At 44.5% G+C, this 24,052-nt stretch overlaps 1 protein-coding gene across 1 annotated transcript in view; it reads left to right on the top strand.

The window, feature by feature from the left end:
• POLRMT (RNA polymerase mitochondrial) overlaps positions 1 to 24,052 on the top strand; it is an 85,519-nt gene that overhangs the window by 30,113 nt on the left and 31,354 nt on the right. Inside the window, exons 6-13 of the mRNA XM_070745005.1 lie at positions 1,301 to 1,447; positions 2,853 to 3,014; positions 6,930 to 7,100; positions 8,551 to 8,790; positions 10,322 to 11,107; positions 14,238 to 14,360; positions 18,683 to 18,805; positions 20,739 to 20,918. Coding sequence (XP_070601106.1) covers positions 1,301 to 1,447; positions 2,853 to 3,014; positions 6,930 to 7,100; positions 8,551 to 8,790; positions 10,322 to 11,107; positions 14,238 to 14,360; positions 18,683 to 18,805; positions 20,739 to 20,918 — 1,932 coding nt within the window. The remainder of the gene's footprint in view (positions 1 to 1,300; positions 1,448 to 2,852; positions 3,015 to 6,929; positions 7,101 to 8,550; positions 8,791 to 10,321; positions 11,108 to 14,237; positions 14,361 to 18,682; positions 18,806 to 20,738; positions 20,919 to 24,052) is intronic.

Below are 24,052 nucleotides of genomic sequence, written 5' to 3'. Positions count from 1 at the left end.
TGAGAATCTATATCCAACGCACTGGACCCTTTCGGAGGTCAGAAGCACTGTTTATAGCCTATCACCCCAGAGTCATGGGTACCAAAGTGTCTTCAACAGTAATAGGCCGTTGGATCAGAGGGACTATATCTAAGGCCTATGAATCGGCCTCCCTCTCAGTCCCAAGGAACATCACAGCGCATTCCACCAGGAGCGCAGCCACCTCGGCCGCTTGGGCGACTCAAGCCCCGTTGGAGGAGGTCTGCAAAGCAGCCACTTGGGCCTCGCCAAATTCCTTCATCAGGCACTACAAGATTGATGCTTACGCTTCAGCGGACGCTGCCTTCGGCAGAAGGGTACTCCAATCCGTTATCTCACACGATAGCAATCTAATCCCTCCCTAGGGACCATCTCTTGGGTATGTCCCATGTGACTGCTGGACCCGCTCCTTCAGTACGGAGAATAGGCGTTGATTGCTTACCTGAACGCCTCTTCTCGTACGGTGAGCGGGTACAGCAGTCACTTCCCGCCCTTGTATGTGTCTTCTTTACCTTCTATAATCCTTTTTCCTCTAACAATAAGAGTTGAACACTACAGAGCTTCACAGCTGAGCCTAGTCTATGGATTCGCGAATTCTGGGGAAGGGGCGGATCCGGCAAGCTTTTTTAACACTAGGCTCAGTTCCACCGGATTGGACATGAGCAACCATGTGACTGCTGTACCCGCTCACCGTACGAGAAGAGGCGTTCAGGTAAGCAATCAACGCCTATTCTATCTATCTATATCTATCTATCTATCTATCTATATCTATCTATCTATCTATCTATCTATCTATCTATCTATCTTATTTATTTTATTTATTTTATTTATTGGATTTGTATGCCGCCTCTCTCTGTGGACTCAGGGCGGCTAACAACGATAAAAACAGCATGTAACAATCCAATACTAAGTTTGAACCCGCGAAAATCGAGGGAACACTGTACAACAATATATATATGCTACTGTATAAAAAGATTGCTTGCCCCATGCCCCTCCTATCTCTCTTTTTGTACTCCCATTCCCCTTCCCCATTCTTAATAAATTAATAAAGTATATTTTTTTTAAAAAATCATTTTAATGTATGGCGATTAGTGTACATTTAAAACAACAAAGTTATTCTAAGTTCTAAGTCTGAGTATAAGGACTATTGGCATGCCCGAGACATCATCCGAGTCTGCGGAGTGGGGCGGCATACAAATCTAATAAATAATAATAATAATAATAATAATAATAATAATAATAATAATAATCAGGGATTTCTTCCTCTTTTCTTTCCCCTTAGAAGTCCATTTCTTATGCCAAGTTAAATCTCACGGCCGAAGAGCTGCAACAACGGTTCCGAAAACAATACAGCATAGAGACGTACGACACGGTCACGGTTGAGTCAGTGGAAGCCACTAGACCCGTCACGGAGACAACTCTCAAAGCGGTAAAATTAATTTCCTGAAGAGAAGGAGTTGGGTTTCCAGCCAGGATAAAAACGGAAAGGATAAATACAGGAAGTCCTCAAGTTACGACCATCACGGGAACTTGCCCATTGTGATTGTAACGCGTGACTGTAGAAACATAGGAGATTGATGGCAGAAAAAAGACCTCATGGTTCATCTAGTCTGCCCTTATGCTATTTCCTGTATTTTATCTTAGGATGGATATGTGTTTATCCCAGGCATGTTTAAATTCAGTTCCTGTGGTTTCACCAACCACGTCTGCTGGAAGTTTGTTCCAAGCATCTACTACTCTTTCAGTCAAATAATATTTTCTCACGTTGCTTCTGATCTTTCCCCCAACTAACCTCAGATTGTGTCCCCTTGTTCTTGTGTTCACTTTCCTATTAAAAACACTTCTCTCCTGAACCTTATTTAACTCTTTACCATGTTTAAATGTTTCGATCATGTCCCCCCTTTCCCTTCTGTCCTCCAGACCAGTGTTTCCCAACCTTGGCAACTGGCTGTATCACACATCCACACTCTTCCTTAATCTCTGCTCAGCGTATGTCGAAGGTCTCGTAGCCTAGCTGCACTGAGACATACCAACAGTTGTTTTATTTAATTTCGATTTCTTCCATGTATTAATATGTTATAAGCCGCCCTGAGTCTCAGGAGAAGGGTGGCCTAGAAATCGAACAAACAATCAAACAAACACTCAATCAATCAATCAATCAATCAATCAATCAATCAATAGAAACATAGAAGACTGATGGCAGAAAAAGACCTCATGGTCCATCTAGTCTGCCCTTATACTATTTCCTGTATTTTTTATCTTAGGATGGATCTATGTTTATCCCAGGCAGGTTTAAATTCAGTAACTGTGGATTTACCAACCACGTCTGCTGGAAGTTTGTTCCAAGGATCTACTACTCTTTCAGTAAAATAATATTTTCTCACGTTGCTTTTGATCTTTCCCCCAACTAACTTCAGAATGTGTCCCCTTGTTCTTGTGTTCACTTTCCTATTAAAAACACTTTTGTCAATATCTTTTTGTAGGTGAGGTCTCCACAACTGAACACAGTATTCCAAATGTGGTCTCACCAGCGCTCTATATAGCGGGATCACACTCTCCCTCTTCCTGCTTGTTATACCTCTAGCTATGCAGCCAAGCATCCTCCTTGTTTTTCCTTCCGCCCCGACCACACTGCTCACCCATTTGGAGACTGTCAAGAAATCACTACCCCTAAATCCTTCTCTTCTGAAGTTTTTGCTAACACAGAACTGCCAATATAATACTCAGATTGAGGATTCCTTTTCCCCAAGTGCATTATTTTACATTTGGACACAATCAATCAAAACCGTCCGGTATAGTTAATAATCTTTCCTATTCCTTGTCTGTTTTCGCAGAGGCAGATTTTGAGCAAGATTCGTTCTCAATGGGGGGCCACGTTGCTTCAGAACCTGTTGAAACTGAAGAGGCAAGAGAACATTTGGCGCAAGGCCAAACTAGATCTCTATCCGTTTCTTTCTGTGCTGACCGAAAGGGAATACGTAGATATTATGATTCAGGTAAGCTGGGTTGCAATGGGAGAAGTGAATGTTCATAACTCAGAGTTGAACTGTAGGGCCCTTGGTGCTCGTTGGATTTCATGCAGACGTTTGATGACCCAACTAGACAACATCATCAGTGCTAGAAGGGAGAGAAGAAGAGGACTCTGGGGACCTTGGTTCTCTCTCAGCGCGGTTCTTTTCTTCAAGACGTTTCATGACCCAGCTAAGTAACATTGTCAGTAACAAGTGAGATCCTATTGTCATAGAAACATAGAAGTCTGACGGCAGAAAAAGACCTCATGGTCCATCTAGTTTGCCCTTATACTATTTCCTGTATTTTATCTTAGGATGGATATATGTTTATCCCAGGCATGTTTAAATTCAGTTACTGTGGATTTATCTACCACGTCTGCTGGGAGTTTGTTCCAAGGATCTACTACTCTTTCAGTAAAATAATATTTTCTCATGTTGCTTCTGATCTTTCCCCCAACTAACTTCAGATTGTGTCCCCTTGTTCTTGTGTTCACTTTCCTATTAAAAACACTTCCCTCCTGAATCTTATTTAACCCTTTGACATATGTTGGGGGTTAGGGGATGACTCTTGTGTTGTTATGGTTGAAGCTGAAGTAGTCATTGACAGGCAGGACATTGCAGCATATAATCTTGTGGGCAATACTTAGATCATATTTAAGGCGTCTTAGTTCTAAGCTTTCTAGGCCCAGGATTGAAAGTCTAGTTTCATACCTTGTTCTGTTACGGGAGGAGGAATGCAGGGCTCTTCTGGTGAAGTCTGCTGGAAGTTTGTTCCAAGGATCTACTACTCTTTCAGTAAAATAATATTTTCTCATGTTGCTTTTGATCTTTCCCCCAACTAACTTCAGATTGTGTCCCCTTGTTCTTGTGTTCACTTTCCTATTAAAAACACTTCCCTCCTGAACCTTATTTAACCCTTTAACATATTTAAATGTTTCGATCATGTCCCCCCTTTTCCTTCTGTCCTTCAGACTATACAGATTGAGTTAATGAAGTCTTTCCTGATAAGTTTCATGCTTAAGACCTTCCACCATTCTTGTAGCCCGTCTTTGGACCCATTCAATTTTATCAATATCTTTTTGTAGGTGAGGTCTCCACAACTGGGTACAGGATTCCAAATGTGGTCTCACCAGCATTCTATATAGCGGGATCATAATCTCCCTCTTCCTGCTTGTTATACCTCTAGCTATGCAGCCAAGCATCCTACTTGCTTTCCCTACCGCCTGACTGCACTGTTCACCCATTTTGAGAGTGGCATATTGTCATTGGCATAGATGCCACCTCTGGTGGTCCTTCAGGTTCATCCAGGTCTATTTCTCCATCACTTCTACTCTCTGTATCAACTGGCAACACCACTGGCGCAAGATGGGCCTGGCTCATCCTCCTTAGAATCTATCATCACCAGAGTTGGTCGAGAACCACTCACAACCATCTCTCAGCTGTGGCGAGGGGGGCGTTTGCCCAGGTTCGCCTGGTGCACCAGTTGCGGCCCTATCTGGACCGGGACTCATTGCTCACAGTCACTCATGCCCTCATCACCTCGAGGTTCGACTACTGTAATGCTCTCTACATGGGGCTACCTTTGAAAACTGTTCGGAAACCTCAGATCGTGCAGAATGCAGCTGCGAGAGCAGTCATGGGCTTACCAGGTATGCCCATATTTCACCATCACTCCGCAGTCTGCATTGGCTGCCGATCAGTTTCCGGTCACAATTCAAAGTGTTGGTTATGACCTTTAAAGCCCTTCATGGCATCGGACCAGAATATCTCCGAGACCGCCTTCTGCCGCACGAATCCCAGCGACAGATTAGGTCCCACAGAGTGGGCCTCCTCCGGGTCCCGTCAACTAAACAATGTCGGTTGGCGGGCCCCAGGGGGAGAGCCTTCTCTGTGGCGGCACCGACTCTCTGGAACCAACTCCCCCCGGAGATCAAAACTGCCCCTACTCTTCCTGCCTTCCGTAAACTTCTCAAAACCCACCTTTGCCGTCAGGCATGGGGAAACTGAACATCTCCCCCTGGGCCCGCTGAATTTATGCATGGTATGCTTTTGTGTGTGTATGTTAGTATAGGGTTTTTTAAAAACTTTTAATATTTTAATTAATTGGATTATGTATTGGATTGTTTTTTCACTTGTTGTGAGCTACCCCGAGTCTTTGGAGAGGGGCGGCATACAAATCCAAATAATAAAATAAATAAATAAAATAAATAAATAAAGTGAAACTGAAACAAAAAAATAGAACTATGCTTCTTAACGTTTTTTTTAATTAAAATTTGCTACAGGTTGTGCTCTGGTTTCTGGTAGAACTTTAGCTATTAAAAATAACTGCAGTATTTCATAAACAAAGAAACTCCATTTTTATTCTCTTCACTTCCGTACTCAAAATACAATTCAGACCGGCACATTCCTTTTCTCCCGTTACCTCTCTTAATTGCATTCCACATACATTCCTCCCAGCCTCCTCCGTCTCCCAAGATTTATGTACTCACAGCATGATTCAAAAACAGCAGGAATGACTGTAAAATAACACAGAATGAACTTGCTCGCTCCGGAGATGAACAGAAACACATTTCATTGTAGCACTATAACATTGAAACTCCACCTTTCTTCCCCACTGGCCCCCTGACGTACCAAATACAGTAATACCTCGTCTTACGAACTTAATTGGTTCCGGAAGGTGGTTCGTAAGGCGAAAAGTTCGTAAGACGAAACAATGTTTCCCATAGGAAACAATGTAAAAGCGATGAATGCGTGCAAGGGGGGGGATCGCAAAATGGCGCTCCGCTGGGTGCCGCCGTCCAGCTGTCACCTTTTAAAACAGCCGGGGGGCTTCTCAGCGTTCTCCCGAACCCGAACTTTTGCCGAACTTTTTGGGTTCGGGAGAACGCCGAGAAGCGTCGCCAGCCGCCTGTCACCTTCTGAAACAGCCGGGGGCTTCTCGGCGTTCTCCCGAATGCCGAACCTGGAAGTTTGGCAAAAGTTCGGGTTCGGGTTCCGGAGGCCGCCGAGAAGCGCCCGGCTGTTTCAGAAGGTTACAGCCGGGCAGCGCCGCCTGGCAGAGCACTATTTTTGCGATCAGCGGAGGTGTTTTCAGCCGATCTGGAGCCTGAAACGGAGGTGGGGAATCCCAATAGGGAATTCCATGGGCGGAACTTTGACGTCATGAAGACGTCCTTCCTGGAGGCCACGTTTCGGCCTATTGGGATTCCCCACCTCCGTTTCAGCCTCCAGATCGACCGAAAACGCCACCGCCGATCACAAAAATGGCACTTTGCTGGGCGCCGCCGCCCGGCTGTCACCTTCTGAAACAGCCCGGCGCTTCTTGGCGGCCACCTGAACCTGATCTTTTGCCGAACTTCCGGGTTCGGAGTTCAGGATAACGCCGAGAAGCCCCCCGGCTGTTTCAGAAGGTGACAGCTGGGTGGCGGCGGCCAGTGGAGCGCCATTTTGTGATCTGCGTGGGTTCGTAAGGCGAAAAAAGTTCGTAAGAAGAGGCAAAAAATTTCCAAATCCCGGGTTTGTATCTCGAAATGTTCGTATCACGAGGGGTTCATATCATGAGGTACCACTGTACATCACTCCAGTATTTAACCCATTTCTCCCCTTAATATATTTTTCCTAACACCTGTTCCTTGCGTTTTTGGACCCTTCTGAATTGAGGATTGACCCAGCGAACATCTGTTTCTTCCTCGCTAGATTCTGGACTCATAGCAACATCCTGTGGCTGGCCTCCCACCTGTTCTCACGCCTGTAACCCAGGGCCTACCACTAATTCATAAACACTATCTGTATCAGAGTCCTCAAGCTCTTCATCCTCCTCCAACTGACCAGGAGTATGTACAACAGGTTGTATCTTGAGTCTCTTTAATTTGCCTTTGTCTTATCTTGCCTTCTTTACAGACGGTTTTCAGCCTGCCAGCAGTTGGGGAATGTGTCAGCATCTTAGCGAAGGATCTGGGTACCAGAATCTACAATAAATACACCATTTTCAGGAAAAACGTTACCATTTCAAAGTTCAACTTTGAGAAGACCTATGGTAGCTACGCCGAACTTTTGGCCAGGGATAGTCAGGTGTGCAATCTCACTTGTCTGACACCTTGAACTAAACCGTATCCAAGTTTCTGGATTGACCACTTTTATGAGACCTCATTTTATCCACTTTGGAAGGAGGAAAGGCTGAGTCAACCTTGAGCCGGTGGAGAGAGTCGAACTGCCAAATTGCAGTCACTCAGCAGAAGTAGCCTGCAGTACTGCATTCTAACCACTGTTCCACCACGGCTCTTAAATGAACCTGTTGTAAGTTGAGGACTATCTGTAATCTAAATACAGTGGTACCTCTACTTATGAACTTAATTCATTCCATGACCAGGTTCTTAACTTTGTAAGAAGAAGCCATTTTCCCCATAGGAATCAATGTAAAAGCAAATAATGTGTGCGATTGGGGAAACCACAGGGAGGGTGGAGGCCCTGTTTCCTCCCAGGAGATTCCTAGAGGCCTCATAGGGGCTTCTCCCTGCCTTTTCCTGCCCTGTTTCCTCCCAGGAGATTCCTAGAGGCCTCACAGGGGCTTCTCCCCGCCTTTTCCTGCCCTGTTTCCTCCCAGGAGATTCCTAGAGGCCTCACAGGGGCTTCTCCCCGCCTTTTCCTGCCCTGTTTCCTCCCAGGAGATTCCTAGAGGCCTCACAGGGGCTTCTCCCCGCCTTTTCATGCCCTGTTTCCTCCCAGGAGATTCCTAGAGGCCTCACAGGGGCTTCTCCTCGCCTTTTCCAGCCGTGTTTCCTCCCAGGAGATTCCTAGAGAAGCCCCACGGAAGCTTCTCCCTGCCTTTTCCGGCCCTGTTTCCTCCCAGGATATTCCTAGAGAGGCCCCACATAGGCTTCTCCCTGCCTTTTCCGGCCCTGTTTCCTCCCAGGAGATTCCTAGAGAGGCCCCATGGAGGCTTCTCCCCACCTTTTCTAGCCCTGTTTTCTTCCCAGGAGTTTCCTAGAGAGGCCCCACAGAGGCTTCTCCCCACCTTTTCCGTCCCTATTTCCTCCCAGGAGATTCCTTGAGAGGCCCCACGGAGGCTTCTCCCTGCCTTTTCCGATTACAGTTTCGGAGGCTAGGGTTTGTAAGTGGAAAATGGTTCTTGAGAAGAGGCAAAAAAATCTTGAACACCCGGTTCTTATCTAGAAAAGTTCGTAAGTAGAGGCGTTCTTAGGTAGAGGTACCAATGTACAGCATTCATATTTACAAACCCACAAAAATTTAAATGGGTATTTTAGGTTGTAAATATTTTCACAGCCCTCTTTTTGACTCGTGCAGTCTACAGGTCCTCAATGGAAGGCAGGTGGGCAGCAATAGTTTTTTCTGCAGTTCTGATTCTCCTCTGAAGTTTGTGTTGGTCTTGTTCGGTTGCAGAATCAAACCAGACAGTGATAGATAAGAGATAAATAAATGATAGATAGGTACATACGTCTTTAAGCGCTATTGCCAGTGCTATCAGCCTCTGGAATTTAAACTTGACCCTTTGCCTCTGCAGGTGAATAATTTTTTGCCGCGGGAATATTGGGAGAAGCTGAGAGCAGAGGAGGGTTACAGTCCTTCTTTGATATCCAAGCAAGCCGTCTGGCCCCCAAGCCTGTTGATTCAGCTGGGTTTTCAGCTGATAGAACTGATGGTCCAAACACTCAAGCTGGACAAGAGCCTTCTGCCTTCGCTCTCCGAGACGTCCGTCATTCCTGTTCTGTATCACGTCTATTCTTTCCGCGGAAGCAAGCAGGTGAGCAAATGGGAGGGCAGGTTAAGCGTGCAAAACTCGTGTGACGTCATCTACGCCTTAACCAGATCGCAAGTTACAGGGAAATGTCAGGGAATTTCAAAATGCTTTTGAAATTTGAAGTTAGTTGGGGGAAAGATCAAAAGCAACATGAGAAAATATTATTTTACTGAAAGAGTAGAAGATCCTTGGAACAAACTCCCAGCAGACGTGGTAGATAAATCCACAGGAACTGAATTTAAAGATGCCTGGGATAAACATAGATCCTTCCTAAGATAAAATACAGAAAATAGTATAAGGGCAGACTAGATGGATCATGAGGTCTTTCTCTGCCATCAGACTTCTATGTTTCTATGCTTTCCCCCTGGACACCCTGTTGTAAGTGAAGGACGACCTTGTAGTATTAAAATTTATTTATTTATTTATTTCGACTTCTGTGCCTCCCTATCTTGAAGGACTCAGGGCGGCTTACATTAATAATAGAAATAGATACAAAGCAATAAAAAAGAAGTCGAATATACTCTAAATCAGTGGTTCTCAACCTTCCTAATGCCGCGACCCCTTAATACAGTTCCTCACCTTGTGGTGACCCCCAACTATAAGTTTAGTGCCAACTCTACCAACAGATCTTTAAGCTGATTGGCAAGGTCAAAGGGACACGCCCCTGTAAATGCCTGATTGGTTGGATTGTAAAAATATGTTCTAATAAATAATAATAATAATAATAATAGGCAGTCCCGTAAAAAGTCTGGCCCTGAGCCATGTAGGGCTTTATCAACACCTTGAATTGTGCCCAGGGACTGATAGGAAGCCAGTGCAGCTCGTGGAGCAAAGGTGTTATATGGACATACCAAGGCATCCCCTCGACAGCTCTCGCGGCTGCATTCTGCACTATTTCAAGTTCAAGTTTCAAGTTATATTGGATTTATATGCCGCCCCTCTCCGAAAACTCGGGGCGGCTAACAACAATCATGAACAATATGCAATAAAATCCAATACTAAAAGCAAATTAAAACCCCTTAATATATAAAAACCAAACATACATACAAACATACCATGTATACAGTTGTAACGGCCTAGGGAGAGAAAAAAGTCTGAATTCCCCCATGCCTGGCGGCAGAGGTGGGTTTTAAGCAGCTTACGAAAGGCAAGGAGGGTGGGGGCAATTCTAATCTCCGGGGGGAGTTGGTTCCAGAGGGCCGGGGCCGCCACAGAGAAGGCTCTTCTCCTGGGTCCAGCCAAGTGGCATTGTTTAGTTGACGGGACCCGGAGAAGGCCCACTCTGTGGGACCTAACTGGCCGCTGGGATTCGTGCAGCAGAAGGCGGTCCCTGAGATAATCTGGTCCGGTGCCATGAAGGGCTTTCTAGGTCATAACCAACACTTTGAATTGTGACCGGAAACTGATCGGCAACCAATGCAGACTGCGGAGTGTTGGTGTGACATTTGCAGTCTCCAAACACTTTTCATGGGTAGCCCAATGTAGAGGGCGTTGCAATAACCATTCCCGTTTCTCCTTATTTTTCCTTTTGCAGATAGGTTTCATCAAACCTCACTCTCTCCTGATCCGTCTTATCCAGGAGGCCTCGGAGACGACCCTGACCTTCGACTCTTTCGTCCTCCCCATGCACTGTCCCCCCGCGCCCTGGGTCTCTTCCCACTTCGGGGCCTACACTCTTTCTCCGGTCAAGCTGATGCGGTGCCAGGACGGGATCGTCCAGCACGAGCTGCTTTTGGACGAGTGCCCTCACGACCACCTCTGCTTGGCTCTGGACGCGCTCAACGTCCTGGGCAACTGCCCTTGGAAGGTCAACCAACCCGTCTTGGACGTCCTCATCGCCATCTTCAACGATAAAGGCAGCGAGAAGTTGGACGTCCCGCCGCCGCCCTCTTGGGAGGCGAAAGAGCTGGCCAAGGAGCTGGCGGACAGCGCGCCCATGTCCCGGATGGCTCTGAAGTGGAAGATGGCCCAGTGCCGTAAGAAGTCCAGGGAGAACTACAGCCTGCGCATGGACATGCTATACAAACTGTCCATCGCCAAGCACATGAAAGACGGCGTTTTCTGGTTCCCCCACAACCTGGACTTCCGCGGGAGGACGTACCCGTGTCCCCCTCACTTCAACCACCTGGGGGGCGACTTCACTCGGGGGATTCTCCTCTTTGCGGAGGGGAAACCGCTCGGACCGCACGGCCTGAATTGGCTGAAGATCCACCTGGTCAACCTGACCGGGCTGAGGAAGAAGTGCTCTCTGAAGGAGAGGTTGGCCTACGCCAATAGCATCATGGAGGACATCTTGGATTCGGCAGACAACCCACTAACGGTACGCGTTCGGCGGAGGCGCTGTTGTTTTGGGGGAAGCGTTGCCCCTCTCGGGCACTTTTTGGGTGACGGGGTGGGCAGCTTGAGGGAGGGCTGGGGGCAATGAATTTGTGGAATGGCTGGCCTCCAGAAGTTGTGTAGTGAATGGGGAAAATGTCGGAGGGGAAGATACGTAAGCAAAAGTGGGATTATGACATTTCTGGTTCTCTAAGTTTGTGGGTCCTTCCTTCCTTCCTTCCCTGCCTCCTTCCTTCCTTCCCTCCTTCCTTCCTTCCTCTTCTACTTCCTTCCTTCCCTCCCTCCCTCCCCCCTTCCCTCCTTCCTTCCCTCCTTCCTTCCCTCCCCCCTTCCCTCCCCCCTTCCTTCCTTCCTCTTCTACCTCCTTCTTTCCCTCCTTCCTTCCCTCTTCTACCTCCTTCCCTCCTTCTTTCCCTCCCCCCTTCCCTCCTTCCTCTTCTACCTCCTTCCTTCCCTCTCTCCTCCCTTCCCTCCTTCCTTCCTTCCCTCCTTCCTTCCCTCTTTCCCTCCCTCCTTCCTTCCTTCCTCTTCTACTTCTTCCCTCCCTCCCTCCCCCCTTCCTTCCTTCCTTCCTTCCTTCCCTCCCTTCACCCTTCCCTCCTTCCTTCCCTCCCTCCCTCCCCCCTTCCCTCCTTCCTTCCTTCCTTCCCTCCTTCCTTCTTTCCCTCCTTCCTTCCTTCCTCTTCTACCTCCTTCCTTCCCTCTTTCCCTCCCTCCTTCCTTCCTCTTCTACCTCATTCCTTCCTTCTTTCCCTCCCCCCTTCCCTCCTTCCTTCCCTCCTTCCTTCCCTCTTTCCCTCCTTCCTTCCCTCCTTCCTTCCCTCTTTCCCTCCCTCCTTCCTTCCTTCCTCTTCTACCTCCTTCCTTCCTTCCCTCCCTCCCCCCTTCCCTCCTTCCTTCTTTCCTCTTCTATCTCCTTCCTTCCTGTCTCTCTCTCTCAACTCTTTTCTTTTCTCCCCTACTTCTTTCCTTTTTCCCCTACTTTCCCTTCCCTCCCTCTCTCCCTCCCTCCCCCTTCCTACCTCTCTCTCCCTCATCAAATATCTTCCTTCCTTCCTTCCTTCCTTCCTTTTTTGTCTCCTACTTGCTAGGTCTCGCTCACCTCTTCTCCCCTCCCCTTCATCCTACCTTTTACTCCTACCCTTCTCTTCTGATCTCTTTTTCATCCCTTCCTTCCTTGCTTGCTTCCTTCCTCTTCTACCTCCTTCCTATCTCTCATCTTTTCTTTTCTCCCCTGCTTCTCCTTTCTTTCTCCCCTACTTCCTCTTTCCTCTCTCTCTCCCTCATCAAATATCTCCCTCCCTCTCTCCTTCCTTCCTTCCTAAGATAATGCTGCCACCTACCATTTTGCAGTAAAAACGATGTTTGCATATGTTTTTACTGCAAAATGGTAGGTGGCAGCATTACTATTTTTGACAAATGCAACAGGAGCTTTATACAGTTGTAAAACTGGGATGTGTTGGCCACATACAGTATCAGAAACTGGCTTCCATGGCTAAGGATTTTCAGATGCAGCTGGCATCAAGGTAATATTATGCAGCAAATTATTCGTTCAGCCATATTTAAATGCATTTTTTTAAAAAATATTGTTTTATAACCTGGGGAAAAATGGATGGTATGTGGGAAGCATTTCAAAGGAGCCCTGCCTGACAAGAGAAGTATTGGTAGCTCTGGGCAGTCAGGCGGTAGGGAAAGCAAGTAGGATGCTTGGCTGCATAGCTAGAGGTATAACAAGCAGGAAGAGGGAGATTGTGATCCCGCTATATAGAGCGCTGGTGAGACCCCATTTGGAATACTGTGTTCAGTTCTGGAGACCTCACCTACAAAAAGATATTGACAAAATTGAACGGGTCCAAAGACGGGCTACAAGAATGGTGGAAGGTCTTAAGCATAAAACGTATCAGGAAAGACTTAATGAACTCAATCTGTATAGTCTGGAGGACAGAAGGAAAAGGGGGGGACATGATCGAAACATTTAAATATATTAAAGGGTTAAATAAGGTCCAGGAGGGAAGTGTTTTTAATAGGAAAGTGAACCCAAGAACAAGGGGACACAATCCGAAGTTAGTTGGAGGAAAGATCAAAGGCAACATGAGAAAATATTATTTTACTGAAAGAGTAGTAGATCCTTGGAACAAACTCCCAGCAGACGTGGTAGATAAATCCATAGTAACTGAATTTAAACATGCCTGGGATAAACATATATCCATCCTAAGATAAAATACAAAACATAGTATAAGGGCAGACTAGATGGACCGTGAGGTCTTTTTCTGCCGTCAGTATTCTATGTTTCTATGTTTCTAAATGGAGCCAAATTAATGTCCCATTTTGTGACTTTTCTTGCTATAGTTGTTAAGTGAATCACTTCAGACTTTAGTAACACGGTTGTTAAGTGATTCTGGCTGCCTTTTGATTTGGCTTGTCAGAAGATTACTAACAGGGCAGTCGTCATAAATGTGAATCCCTCGCCAAGCATCTCACTTTCGATCACATGACTTATTTGGAGTACTGTGTTCAGTTCTGGAGACCTCACCTACAAAAAGATATTGACAAAATTGAAGGGGTCCAAAGACGGGCTACAAGAATGGTGGAAGGTCTTAAGCATAAAACGTATCAGGAAAGACTTCATGAACTCAATCTGTATAGTCTAGAGGACAGAAGGAAAAGGGGGGACATGATCGAAACATTTAAATATGTTAAAGGGTTAAATAAGGTCCAGGAGGGAAGTGTTTTAATAGGAAAGTGAACACAAGAACAAGGGGACACAATCTGAGGTTAGTTGGGGGAAAGATTAGAAGCAACGGGAGAAAATATTATTTTACTGAAAGAGTAGTAGATCCTTGGAACAAACTTCCAGCAGACGTGATAGATAAATCCACAGTAACTGAATATAAACATGCCTGGGATAAACATAGATCCATCCTAAGATAAAATACAGGAAATAGTATAAGGGAAGACTAGATGGACCATGAGGAGAGGGCTATAAAAGCACTATGAAGCGGTGTACAGTATAAGTCTAAACGCTAAATGCTATTGCTACCATGGAATCAAGCTTGCTGAGTCTTCCCTGCAGTCATATTTCAAATTTGGTTTTCTTTCTTTCTTTCTGACAGGGCAAAAGATGGTGGATGGACACCGATGAACCGTGGCAGGTTTTGGCGTGTTCTATGGAGATTGCGATGGCTGTGCGTTCCCCCGAGCCTTCTGAATACATATCCCATTTTCCTGTTCACCAGGTACAATCTTGTGGGATGGCAAGGGATGATTCCTTCTTTGTTTTAAAGCAGAGCAAGTTATGATGTGAACCCCAAGAGACTTTGAGGCTGCACCTTGGTGGCATTATTATTTTATTATTATTATTATTATTATTATTATTATTATTATTATTATTATTATTATTATTATTATTATTATTATTGTTATGTCAGTACAACACACCAAACGAGATCACTATGCTGGAGCACCTAGGACTGTGTGATGTAGCGGCAAATTATGTTTGCCGATCCCAGTAAAGCGGCCTTTTGCAATTGACAGATGGAGATTTTGTCAATTCCGATGGTTTTCAAATGTCCGCTGAGATCCTTTGGCACTGCGCCCAGCGTGCCAAGTACCACTGGGACCACTTTCATGGGCTTATGCCAGAGTCATTGCAGCTCGATTTTTAGATCTTCGTATTTCACTAATTTCTCTAGCTGCTTCTCCTCAATTCTGCTGTCCCCTGGGATTGTGATGTCGATGATCCATACTTTCTTTTTCTCCACAATCACAATGTCTGGTGTGTATGAATTCAGTCAGTCTGAACTCCCACAGTAGTTTTGCTTGCTCATTTTCGACCACTTTTTCGAGCTTATGATCCCATTATTATTATTATTATTATTATTATTATTATTATTATTATTATTATTATTTTCACGAAAAGCAGTAATACACAGCATACGAGATTGATATTCTGTATTTTGTATCACAATATCACAAGTCAAACACTTCCCAAAGCGTCTAGGCCTGTATGATGTATTTTCGGACGATGGGCTCAGATCCAAGTATGGTGGCCTTTTGCAACTGACAGATCGTGATTATGTCAATGTTTATTGTTTTCAAATGTCAGATGAGGTTTTTGGTCACATCACCCAGTATGCTGATTACCACTAGGACCACCTGTACTGGTTTATGCCAGAATCATCGTAATTCAATTTTAAGATCCTTAAAATAATAATGATAATGATAATAATAACAACAACAACAACAATTGCATCACAGTATTCAGTTGTTTTGCAATAATAATAATCATCATCATCACAAGGCGACTCTGGGCAGTTATTTATATACTTATTAAAATATTAATTATTTCATTCCAGATTTCCATGGACCACAGGAAATGTAATTAAAGTACTGGTATTAGTAGTCCCTGACTTATCCAGTCATTGGGCCGGGAAGTCATGCTGGTTGTTAAGCGGTTGTTAAGGTCACTCTGTTGACCAAGCATGGGTTCTTACTACCTTTTGTGTGCCAGTTGTTACGCAAATGTTGCCGTTAACAAGCGAATGCCACAGTCCTTCAGTCAATCCGTTATCCGTTATTTTTGCTGGGAACTGGAGGAAAACACCAATTTTTGCCCCCCAAAATTTAGTGGACAATGAATGAAGATTGAAGATTTATTTATTTATTTATTGGATTTGTATGCCGCCCCTCTCCGCAGACTCGGGGCGGCTAACAACAATGATAAAAAACAACATGTAACAATCCAATTTAATAAAACAACTAAAAACCCTTATTATAAAAACCAAACATACACACAAACATACCATACATAACTTGTAATGGCCTAGGGGAAGGAATATCCTAACTCCCCCATGCCTGGCGACAAAGGTGGGTCTTGAGTAATTTGCGAAAGACAAGGAGGGTGGGGGCCGTTCTAATCTCTGGGGGGAGTTGATTCCAGAGGGCCGGGGCTCTTCCCCTGGGGCCCGCCAAATGGCATTGTTTGGTCGACGGGACCTGGAGAAGGCCAACTCTGTGGGACCTTATTGGCCATTGGGATTTGTGCGGTAGAAGGTGGTTCTGGATGTATTCTGGCCCAATGCCATGTAGGGCTTTTAAGGTCATTACCAACACTTTGAATTGTGACCGGAAACCGATTGGCAGCCAGTGCAGGCCACGGAGTGTTGCAGAAACTTTGCCTCTTGTGATATGGAGATTTTAGATCCAAGATTTTAGATCTGTCTTACAAGAATGTTATAAAAATAAACTTTTCTTTTATAGTTCTTCTGGACTCCTGTTGAATTTCATTGTTAGACTTTTCTAACAGTGACTTACAACCATTTTTCACTGTTGCAACCTTTGCAGCATTTAATATAATATAATTCAATTTAATTGATTTATAATCCGGCTAACTTTTTGGACTCAGCATCCCCATGATCCTGTGATCAAAATACAAGACATTTTGGCAACTGGCACAAAGAAATCCCTCTTTTTTATACTTGGGTGACATCACCCACAACATTGCATAGGCTGGTGGGCAACGAGACTTATACACTAGATATTGCAGTGGATACAAATTCACATACTGACCTTACTTGGGGCCGGAACTCCCATCAGTAAGTGATGCAATCAAAGGCGCCAGGTCATGTGACCATGCCTGTTTATGACAGCGGTTATGGGTGGCACACAAGCTTTGTGTATAAATAAGCTTCATCATGCATTATTATGTCTAATTTTTTTAAATTATAATTATTACCATAATTATTATTAATGATGATGAGGATAATAATAATAAAACATTACGTGCAGATCCCAGGGGCCACTGTAAGACTTGCTGAGTTTTGTGATTCAAGTTGAGACAAAATATAAGAAAGTTGGTACAAATGCCTCAAACAGAAAAAGTACATAAAAAGCCTAACGGAAAAGTAAAACTAGACACTTCTTCCTTTCTTACCCAAACATAATGAAAATATAGAAACACTGCACCATAAATCAAGAGAACATAAAACTCCTAAGTATCTTCCTCGGAAATACCCAAAATGAATACAAATATAGTATACAAAAGTAAAGAAAATAAACACACAATTCCACATTCTAGACACAAATACCTAATACCAGGTCGCTCGATAGTGATAGTCAACAATATGGTTGACAAATTATGTCTTTACCATTGAAACTGAACGGTTTATATGTTCTAAGCTGATTTGTATCAGGAAAGACTTCATGAACTCCATCTGTATAGTCTGAAGGACAGAAGGAAAAGGGGGGACATGATCGAAACATTTAAATATGTTAAGGTCCAGGAGGGAAGTGTTTTTAATAGGAAAGGTTAAATAAGGTTCAGGGAGGAAGTGTTATTAATAGGAAAGTGAACACAAGAACAAGGGTACACAATCTGAAGTTAGTTGGGGGAAAGATCAAAAGCAACATGAGAAAATATTATTTCACTGAAAGAGTAGTAGATGCTTGGAACAAACTTCCAGCAGACGTGGTTGGTAAATCCACAGGAACTGAATTTAAACATGCCTGGGATAAACATATATCCATTGTAAGATAAAATACAGGAAATAGTATAAGGGCAGACTAGGTGGAACATGAGGTCTCTCTGCCATCAGTCTTCTATGTTTCTATGTTTCTAAGATCAAAAGCAACATGAGAAAATATTATTTTACTGAAAGAGTAGTAGATGCTTGGAACAAACTTCCAGCAGACGTGGTTGGTAAATCCACAGTAACTGAATTTAAACATGCCTGGGATAAACATATATCCATCCTAAGATAAAATACAGGAAATAGTATAAGGGCAGACTAGATGGACCATGAGGTCTTTTTCTGCCGTCAGTCTTCTATGTTTCTAAGATCAAAAGCAACATGAGAAAATATTATTTTACTGAAGGAGTAGTAGATCCTTGGAACAAACTTCCAGCAGACGTGGTAGATAAATCCACAGTAACTGAATTTAAACATGCCTGGGATAAACATATATCCATCCTAAGATAAAATACAGGAAATAGTATAAGGGCAGACTAGATGGACCATAAGGTCTTTTTCTGCCGTCAGACTTCTATGTTTCTATGTCTGCTTATTTTTTCTCATTTCTCTTTTTTTTTTTTTTTTGGTATGTTTTATTTGTTTTGACTGTTTTTATATGTAGGAATTTTAGAATAGAATAGAATACAATAGAATTTTATTGGCCAAGTGTGATTGGACACACAAGGAATTTGTCTTGGTGCAGATGCTCTCAACATACATAAAAGAAAAAGAGAATAAAGATTACCGTATTTAAAATAATAATAATAAAACAGTATAAGGGCAGACTAGATGGACCATGAGGTCTTTTTCTGCCGTCAGTCTTCTATGTTTCTATGTTTCTATTACGTGCAGATCCCAGGGGCCACTGTAAAGCTTGCTGAGTTTTGTGATTCTAGTTGAGATTTATCATAGTTTGCTAAAGGATGTTTTTTGGGTGGGGGGGTTGTTTTGACTGGGGAGTCAAGGTGCCACGTTGTCCGAAGTCTTCTGCTGTTACGAAATTGCTGACGTTGGCTAATTCTCTCCCGGCAACCTTTTCCTATCCTCAGGACGGTTCGTGCAATGGGCTTCAGCATTACGCCGCACTTGGGCGCGACGTGCTTGGCGCCCTCTCCGTCAACCTCGCCCCGTCTTCACTCCCTCAGGATGTCTACACTTCGGTGTCTCAACAGGTGAGTCTCTGGCTGAGTGGGAAAAGCTGCTGGCATAATAAGCACCTTCACCCTTCTTTCATCTCTAACCCAAGGGTAGGCAAAGTTGGCTCTTCTGTGACATGTGGACTTCAACTCCCAGAATTCCTCAGCCAATCACGCTTGCTGAGGAATTCTGGGAGTTGGAGTTCACATGTCATAGAAGAGCCAACTTTGCCTACCCCTGGCCTAACCCTACTTGAAACTTCTGAAGAGGGTAACATCTGCAGTATGGACCGGTAGCCCACAACTTAACAGCTCCATCCCATCCAATCCCCCAATATCCATACTGATCCCACCCAACATATTGATTGATTGATTGATTGTATTTATATGCTGTCACTCCAAACAGACTCTGAGCGGCTCACAATCGGAATAAATACAACAATAAAAAGGGTTAAAATCTAATAATAAAAATCAATAATAACAATAATATAAAAAAACATACATACGTACAACCAGCCTAATTCCAAAGCTGGCTGGGGAATTCTGGGAGTTGGAGTCCGCCGGGCTTAAAGTGCCTAAGGTTGGAAACCACTGTTCTATATAACAAATAAATATATGTATCTAGTGAAAGAAAATATTAATTGATGATAAGCAAATAACTATATATGTGGATATATAGAACGCCCCAGAAACTAAATGTTTTGTATGTTGTTTAAGTTTATATGCTGATCTGTCTGTCCATTTCCCTTCCTTTTTTTCTTTGTAGGTTCTGTTTATTTAAATTGTTTTTCTTTTCTTTCTATTTTTATATGGAGAAACTTAGTAAAGATTATTTTATAAAAAAAACCAACCACCACCATTCCTTTAGTGGCCACTTGAAGCATCACATTTGGAATACTGTGTCCAGTTCTGGAGGCCTCACCTACAAAAAGATATGGACAAAATTGAACGGGTCCAAAGACGGGCTACAAGAATGGTGGAAGGTCTTAAGCATAAAACGTATCAGGAAAGTCTTCATGAACTCAATCTGTATAGTCTGGAGGACAGAAGGAAAAGGGGGGACAGGATCGAAACATTTAAATATGTCAAAGGGTTAAATAAGGTCCAGGAGGGAACAAGGGGACACAATCTGAAGTTTGTTGGGGGAAAGATCAAAAGCAACGTGAGAAAATATTATAGAAACATAGATGTCTGACAGCAGAAAAAGACCTCATGGTCCATCTAGTCTGCCCTTATACTATTTCCTGTATTTTATCTTGCAATGGATATATATTTATCCCAGGCATGTTTAAATTCAGTTACTGTGGATTTATCTACCACGTCTGCTGGAAGTTTGTTCCAAGGATCTACTACTATTTCAATAAAATAATATTTTCTCATGTTGCTTTGATCTTTCCCCCAACTAACTTCAGATTGTGTCCCCTTGTTCTTGTGTTCACTTTCCTATTAAAAACACTTCCCTCCTGGACCTTATTTAACCCTTTAACATATTTAAATGTTTCGATCATGTCCCCCCTTTTCCTTCTGTCCTCCAGACTATACAGATTGAGTTCATGAAGTCTTTCCTGATACGTTTTATGCTTAAGACCTTCCACCGGTTGGACCCAAAATTGGACCCGTTCAATTTTGTCAATATCTTTTTGTAGAACTGAACACAGTATTCCAAATGTGGTCTCTCCGCTATATAGAATGCTGGTGAGACCACATTTGGAATACTTGACTGAAAGAGTAGTAGATGCTTGGAACAAACTTCCAGCAGACGTGGTAGATAAATCCACAGTAACTGAATTTAAACGTGCCTGGGATAAACATATATCCATTGTAAGATAAAATACAGGAAATAGTATAAGGGCAGACTAGATGGACCATGAGGTCTTTTTCTGCCGTCAGTCTTCTATGTTTCTATGTTTCTATCAGTCTTTTAGTGCCATCTGCGTTCATTTTATCCTCCTTGCTTGACCCAATGTAGGTGGAGATATTTCGGAAGATGGACGCAGAAAAGGGAGTCAAAATTGCTCAGGTCCTGGAGGGTCATATTACTCGGAAGGTGGTGAAGCAAACAGTAATGACGGTTGTATACGGAGTGACCCAATACGGGGGGCGCCTCCAGATCGAAAAACAGCTCAAGGAGCTCGAAAACTTCCCCAAGGTGAGTATACTCCCCCCCCCCAAACCTCCCCCCCCCCAAAGATTAACAAAGCCTTTTGTCCTGGGCTGCATGGAGTTCCTTTCCTCTTCCTCAACCTCAGCAACAATTCAAAGTGTTGGTCATGACCTTTAAATCCCTACATGGCATCGGACCAGAATACTTCCGAGACCTCCTTCTGCCGCACGAATCACAGCGACCGATAAGGTCCCACAGAATTTAGCCTTCTCTAGGTTCCGTCGACTAAACAATGTCATTCGGTGGGACCTAGGGGAAGAGCCTTCTCTGTGGCGGCCCCGCTCCTCTGTAATCAACTTCCCCCAGAGATTAGGACCGCTCCCACCCTCCTTGCCTTTCGTAAATTCCTGAAAATCCACCTATGTCTCCAGGCATGGGGAAATTCATTACCCCCCCGGCTGTCCCGCTTTATGTATGGTGTGTTGAGTTGTGTGATTGTTCTTAATAAGGGTTTCTTAATTGTTCTGCTTTTTAACATTGGATTTGTAGACTGTATTGTTTGTTGGGAGCTGCTCCGAGTCCTTGGGAGAGGAGTGGCATTTATTTATTTTTTATTTTATTTATTATTTGGATTTGGATTCCGCCCCTCTCTGAAGACTCGGGGCGGCTCACAACAAGTGAACAAATCATAATAATCCAATTAATTAAAATATTTAAAGATTTAAAAAACCCCATATACTAACAGACACACACACAAGCATACCATGTATAACAAATCAAATGAATCAAATGAATTCAATTCATACAAATCAAATGAATTCAATTCAATTCAATTTATTAGATTTGTATGCCGCCCCTCTCCGAAGGTTCGGGGTGGCTCACAACAATAATAAAAACAATATTCCAGCGAAAACAGATCTAATATTAAAAAACACACAAAACTCTATCATATTTAAAAGAGCAAACAACATGTACATACCCAAACATAAATATTAAAAAAAAAAGCTTGGGGGAAAGGTGTCTCAACTCCCCCATGCCTGGTGGTATAGATGGGTCTTGAGTAATTTACGAAAGACAAGGATTGTGGGGGCAGTTCTAATCTCCGTGGGGAGTTGATTCCAGAGGGCCGGGGCTGCCACAGAGAAGGCTCTTCCCCTGGGGCCCGCCAAATGACATTGTTTGGTCGACGGGACCCAGAGAAATCCAACTCTGTGGGACCTTATTGGTCGCTGGGATTCGTGCGGTAGCAGGCGGTTCCGGAGGTACTCTTGTCCAATGCCATGCAGGGCTTTAAAGGTCATAACCAACACTTTGAATTGTGACCGAAAACTGATCGGCAGCCAATGCAGGCCACGGAGTGTTGCAGAAACGTGGGCGAATCTAGGATGGCTCTCGCGGCTGCGTTCTGCACGATCTGAAGTTTCCGAACACTTTTCAAAGGTAGCCCCATGTAGAGAGCGTTGCAGTAATCGAACCTCGAGGTGATGAGGGCATGAGTGACTGAGCAGTGACTCCCGGTCCAAATGGGGCCGCAACTGGTGCACCAGGCGAACCTGGGCAAACACCCCCCTCGCCACAGCCGAAAGATGATGTTCCAATGTCAGCTGTGGATCGAGGAGGACGCCCAAGTTGCGAACCCTCTCTGAGGGGGTCAATAATTCCCCCCACAGGGTAATGGATGGACAGATGGAATGAATGAACGAACAAACAAATAAACAAACAAACAAACAAACAAACAAATAAATGCCTGGGGAGTGCGAAAACAGCTTCCCTCGCCCCCCGGAGACCCTCTGGAGGCTGGAAATGGCCTGTTCGCCAACTTCTGGTGGGCCCAGTAGTCTCATGCTTCGCCCGCCCCAGGCTCCAAAGACTTCCCTGAAGCCCGGGGGAGGGTAAAAACGCCATCCTCCATCCCCTTGAAGGCTCTGTGGAAGCCAAAAATACCCTCCCAAAGCCTCTGTGCGAGCCAAAAATCAGCTGGCTGGCACACACATGCACACTGGAGCATAGCTAGGGCAAGACTCTGCATGCTACCTTTGGCACCTGTGCCATAGGTTCGTCATCACTGGTCTGTAAGGCTAAGTACATAACTATATATTTAGACAGGGAGTCTTTGCTCACGGTCACTCATGCCCTTATCACCTCGAGGTTCGACTATTGCAATGCTCTCTACATGGGGCTACCTTTGAAGAGTGTTTGGAAACTTCAAATCCAAATTGTCCAAAATGCAGCCGTAGAAGCGGTTATGTGAGGTATCATCAATATGCAGATGATACCCAGCTTTACATCTCCACCCCATGTCCAGTCAATAAAGCAGTGGAAGTGATGTGCCGATGTCTGGAGGCTGTTGGGGTCTGGATGGGTGTCAACAGACTGAAACTCAACCCTGATAAGACGGAGTGGCTGTGGGTTCTGCCTCCCAAGGACAACTCCATCTGTCTGTCCATCACCCTGGGGGGGGAATTATTGACCCCCTCAGAGAGGGTCCGCAACTTGGGCGTCCTCCTCGATCCACAGTTCACATTAGAGAACCATCTTTCAGCTGTGGCGAGTGGGGCGTTTGCCCAGGTCCGCCTGGTGCACCAGTTGCGGCCCTATCTGGACCGGGACTCACTGCTCACAGTCACTCATGCCCTCATCACCTGGAGGTTCGACTACTGTAATGCTCTCTACATGGGGCTACCTTTGAAAAGTGTTCGGAAACTTCAGATCGTGCAGAATGCAGCTGCGAGAGCAGTCATGGGCCTTCCTAAATATGCCCATGTTACACCAACACTCCGCAGTCTGCATTGGTTGCCGATCAGTTTCCGGTCACAATTCAAAGTGTTGGTAATGACCTATAAAGCCCTTCATGGCACTGGACCAGAATATCTCCGGGACCGTCTTCTGCCGCACGAATCCCAGCGACCAGTTAGGTCCCACAGAGTTGGCCTTCTCTGGGTCCCGTCAACAAAACAATGTCGTTTGGCGGGACCCAGGGGAAGAGCCTTCTCTGGCGGCCCCGACCCTTTGGAACCACCTCCCCCCAGATATCAGAATTGCCCCCACCCTCCTTGCCTTTCATAAGCTCCTTAAAACCCACCTCTGTCGTCAGGCATGGGGGAACTGAGATATTCCCTTCCCCCTAGGCTTATAAAATTTATGCATGGTATGTCTGTATGTATGATTGGTTTCTTAAA

Source organism: Erythrolamprus reginae, chromosome 1, assembly GCF_031021105.1.
Source record: "Erythrolamprus reginae isolate rEryReg1 chromosome 1, rEryReg1.hap1, whole genome shotgun sequence".
NCBI classification, from domain to species: Eukaryota; Metazoa; Chordata; class Lepidosauria; order Squamata; family Dipsadidae; genus Erythrolamprus; species Erythrolamprus reginae.
This window is presented reverse-complemented; position numbering and strand designations above follow the sequence as displayed.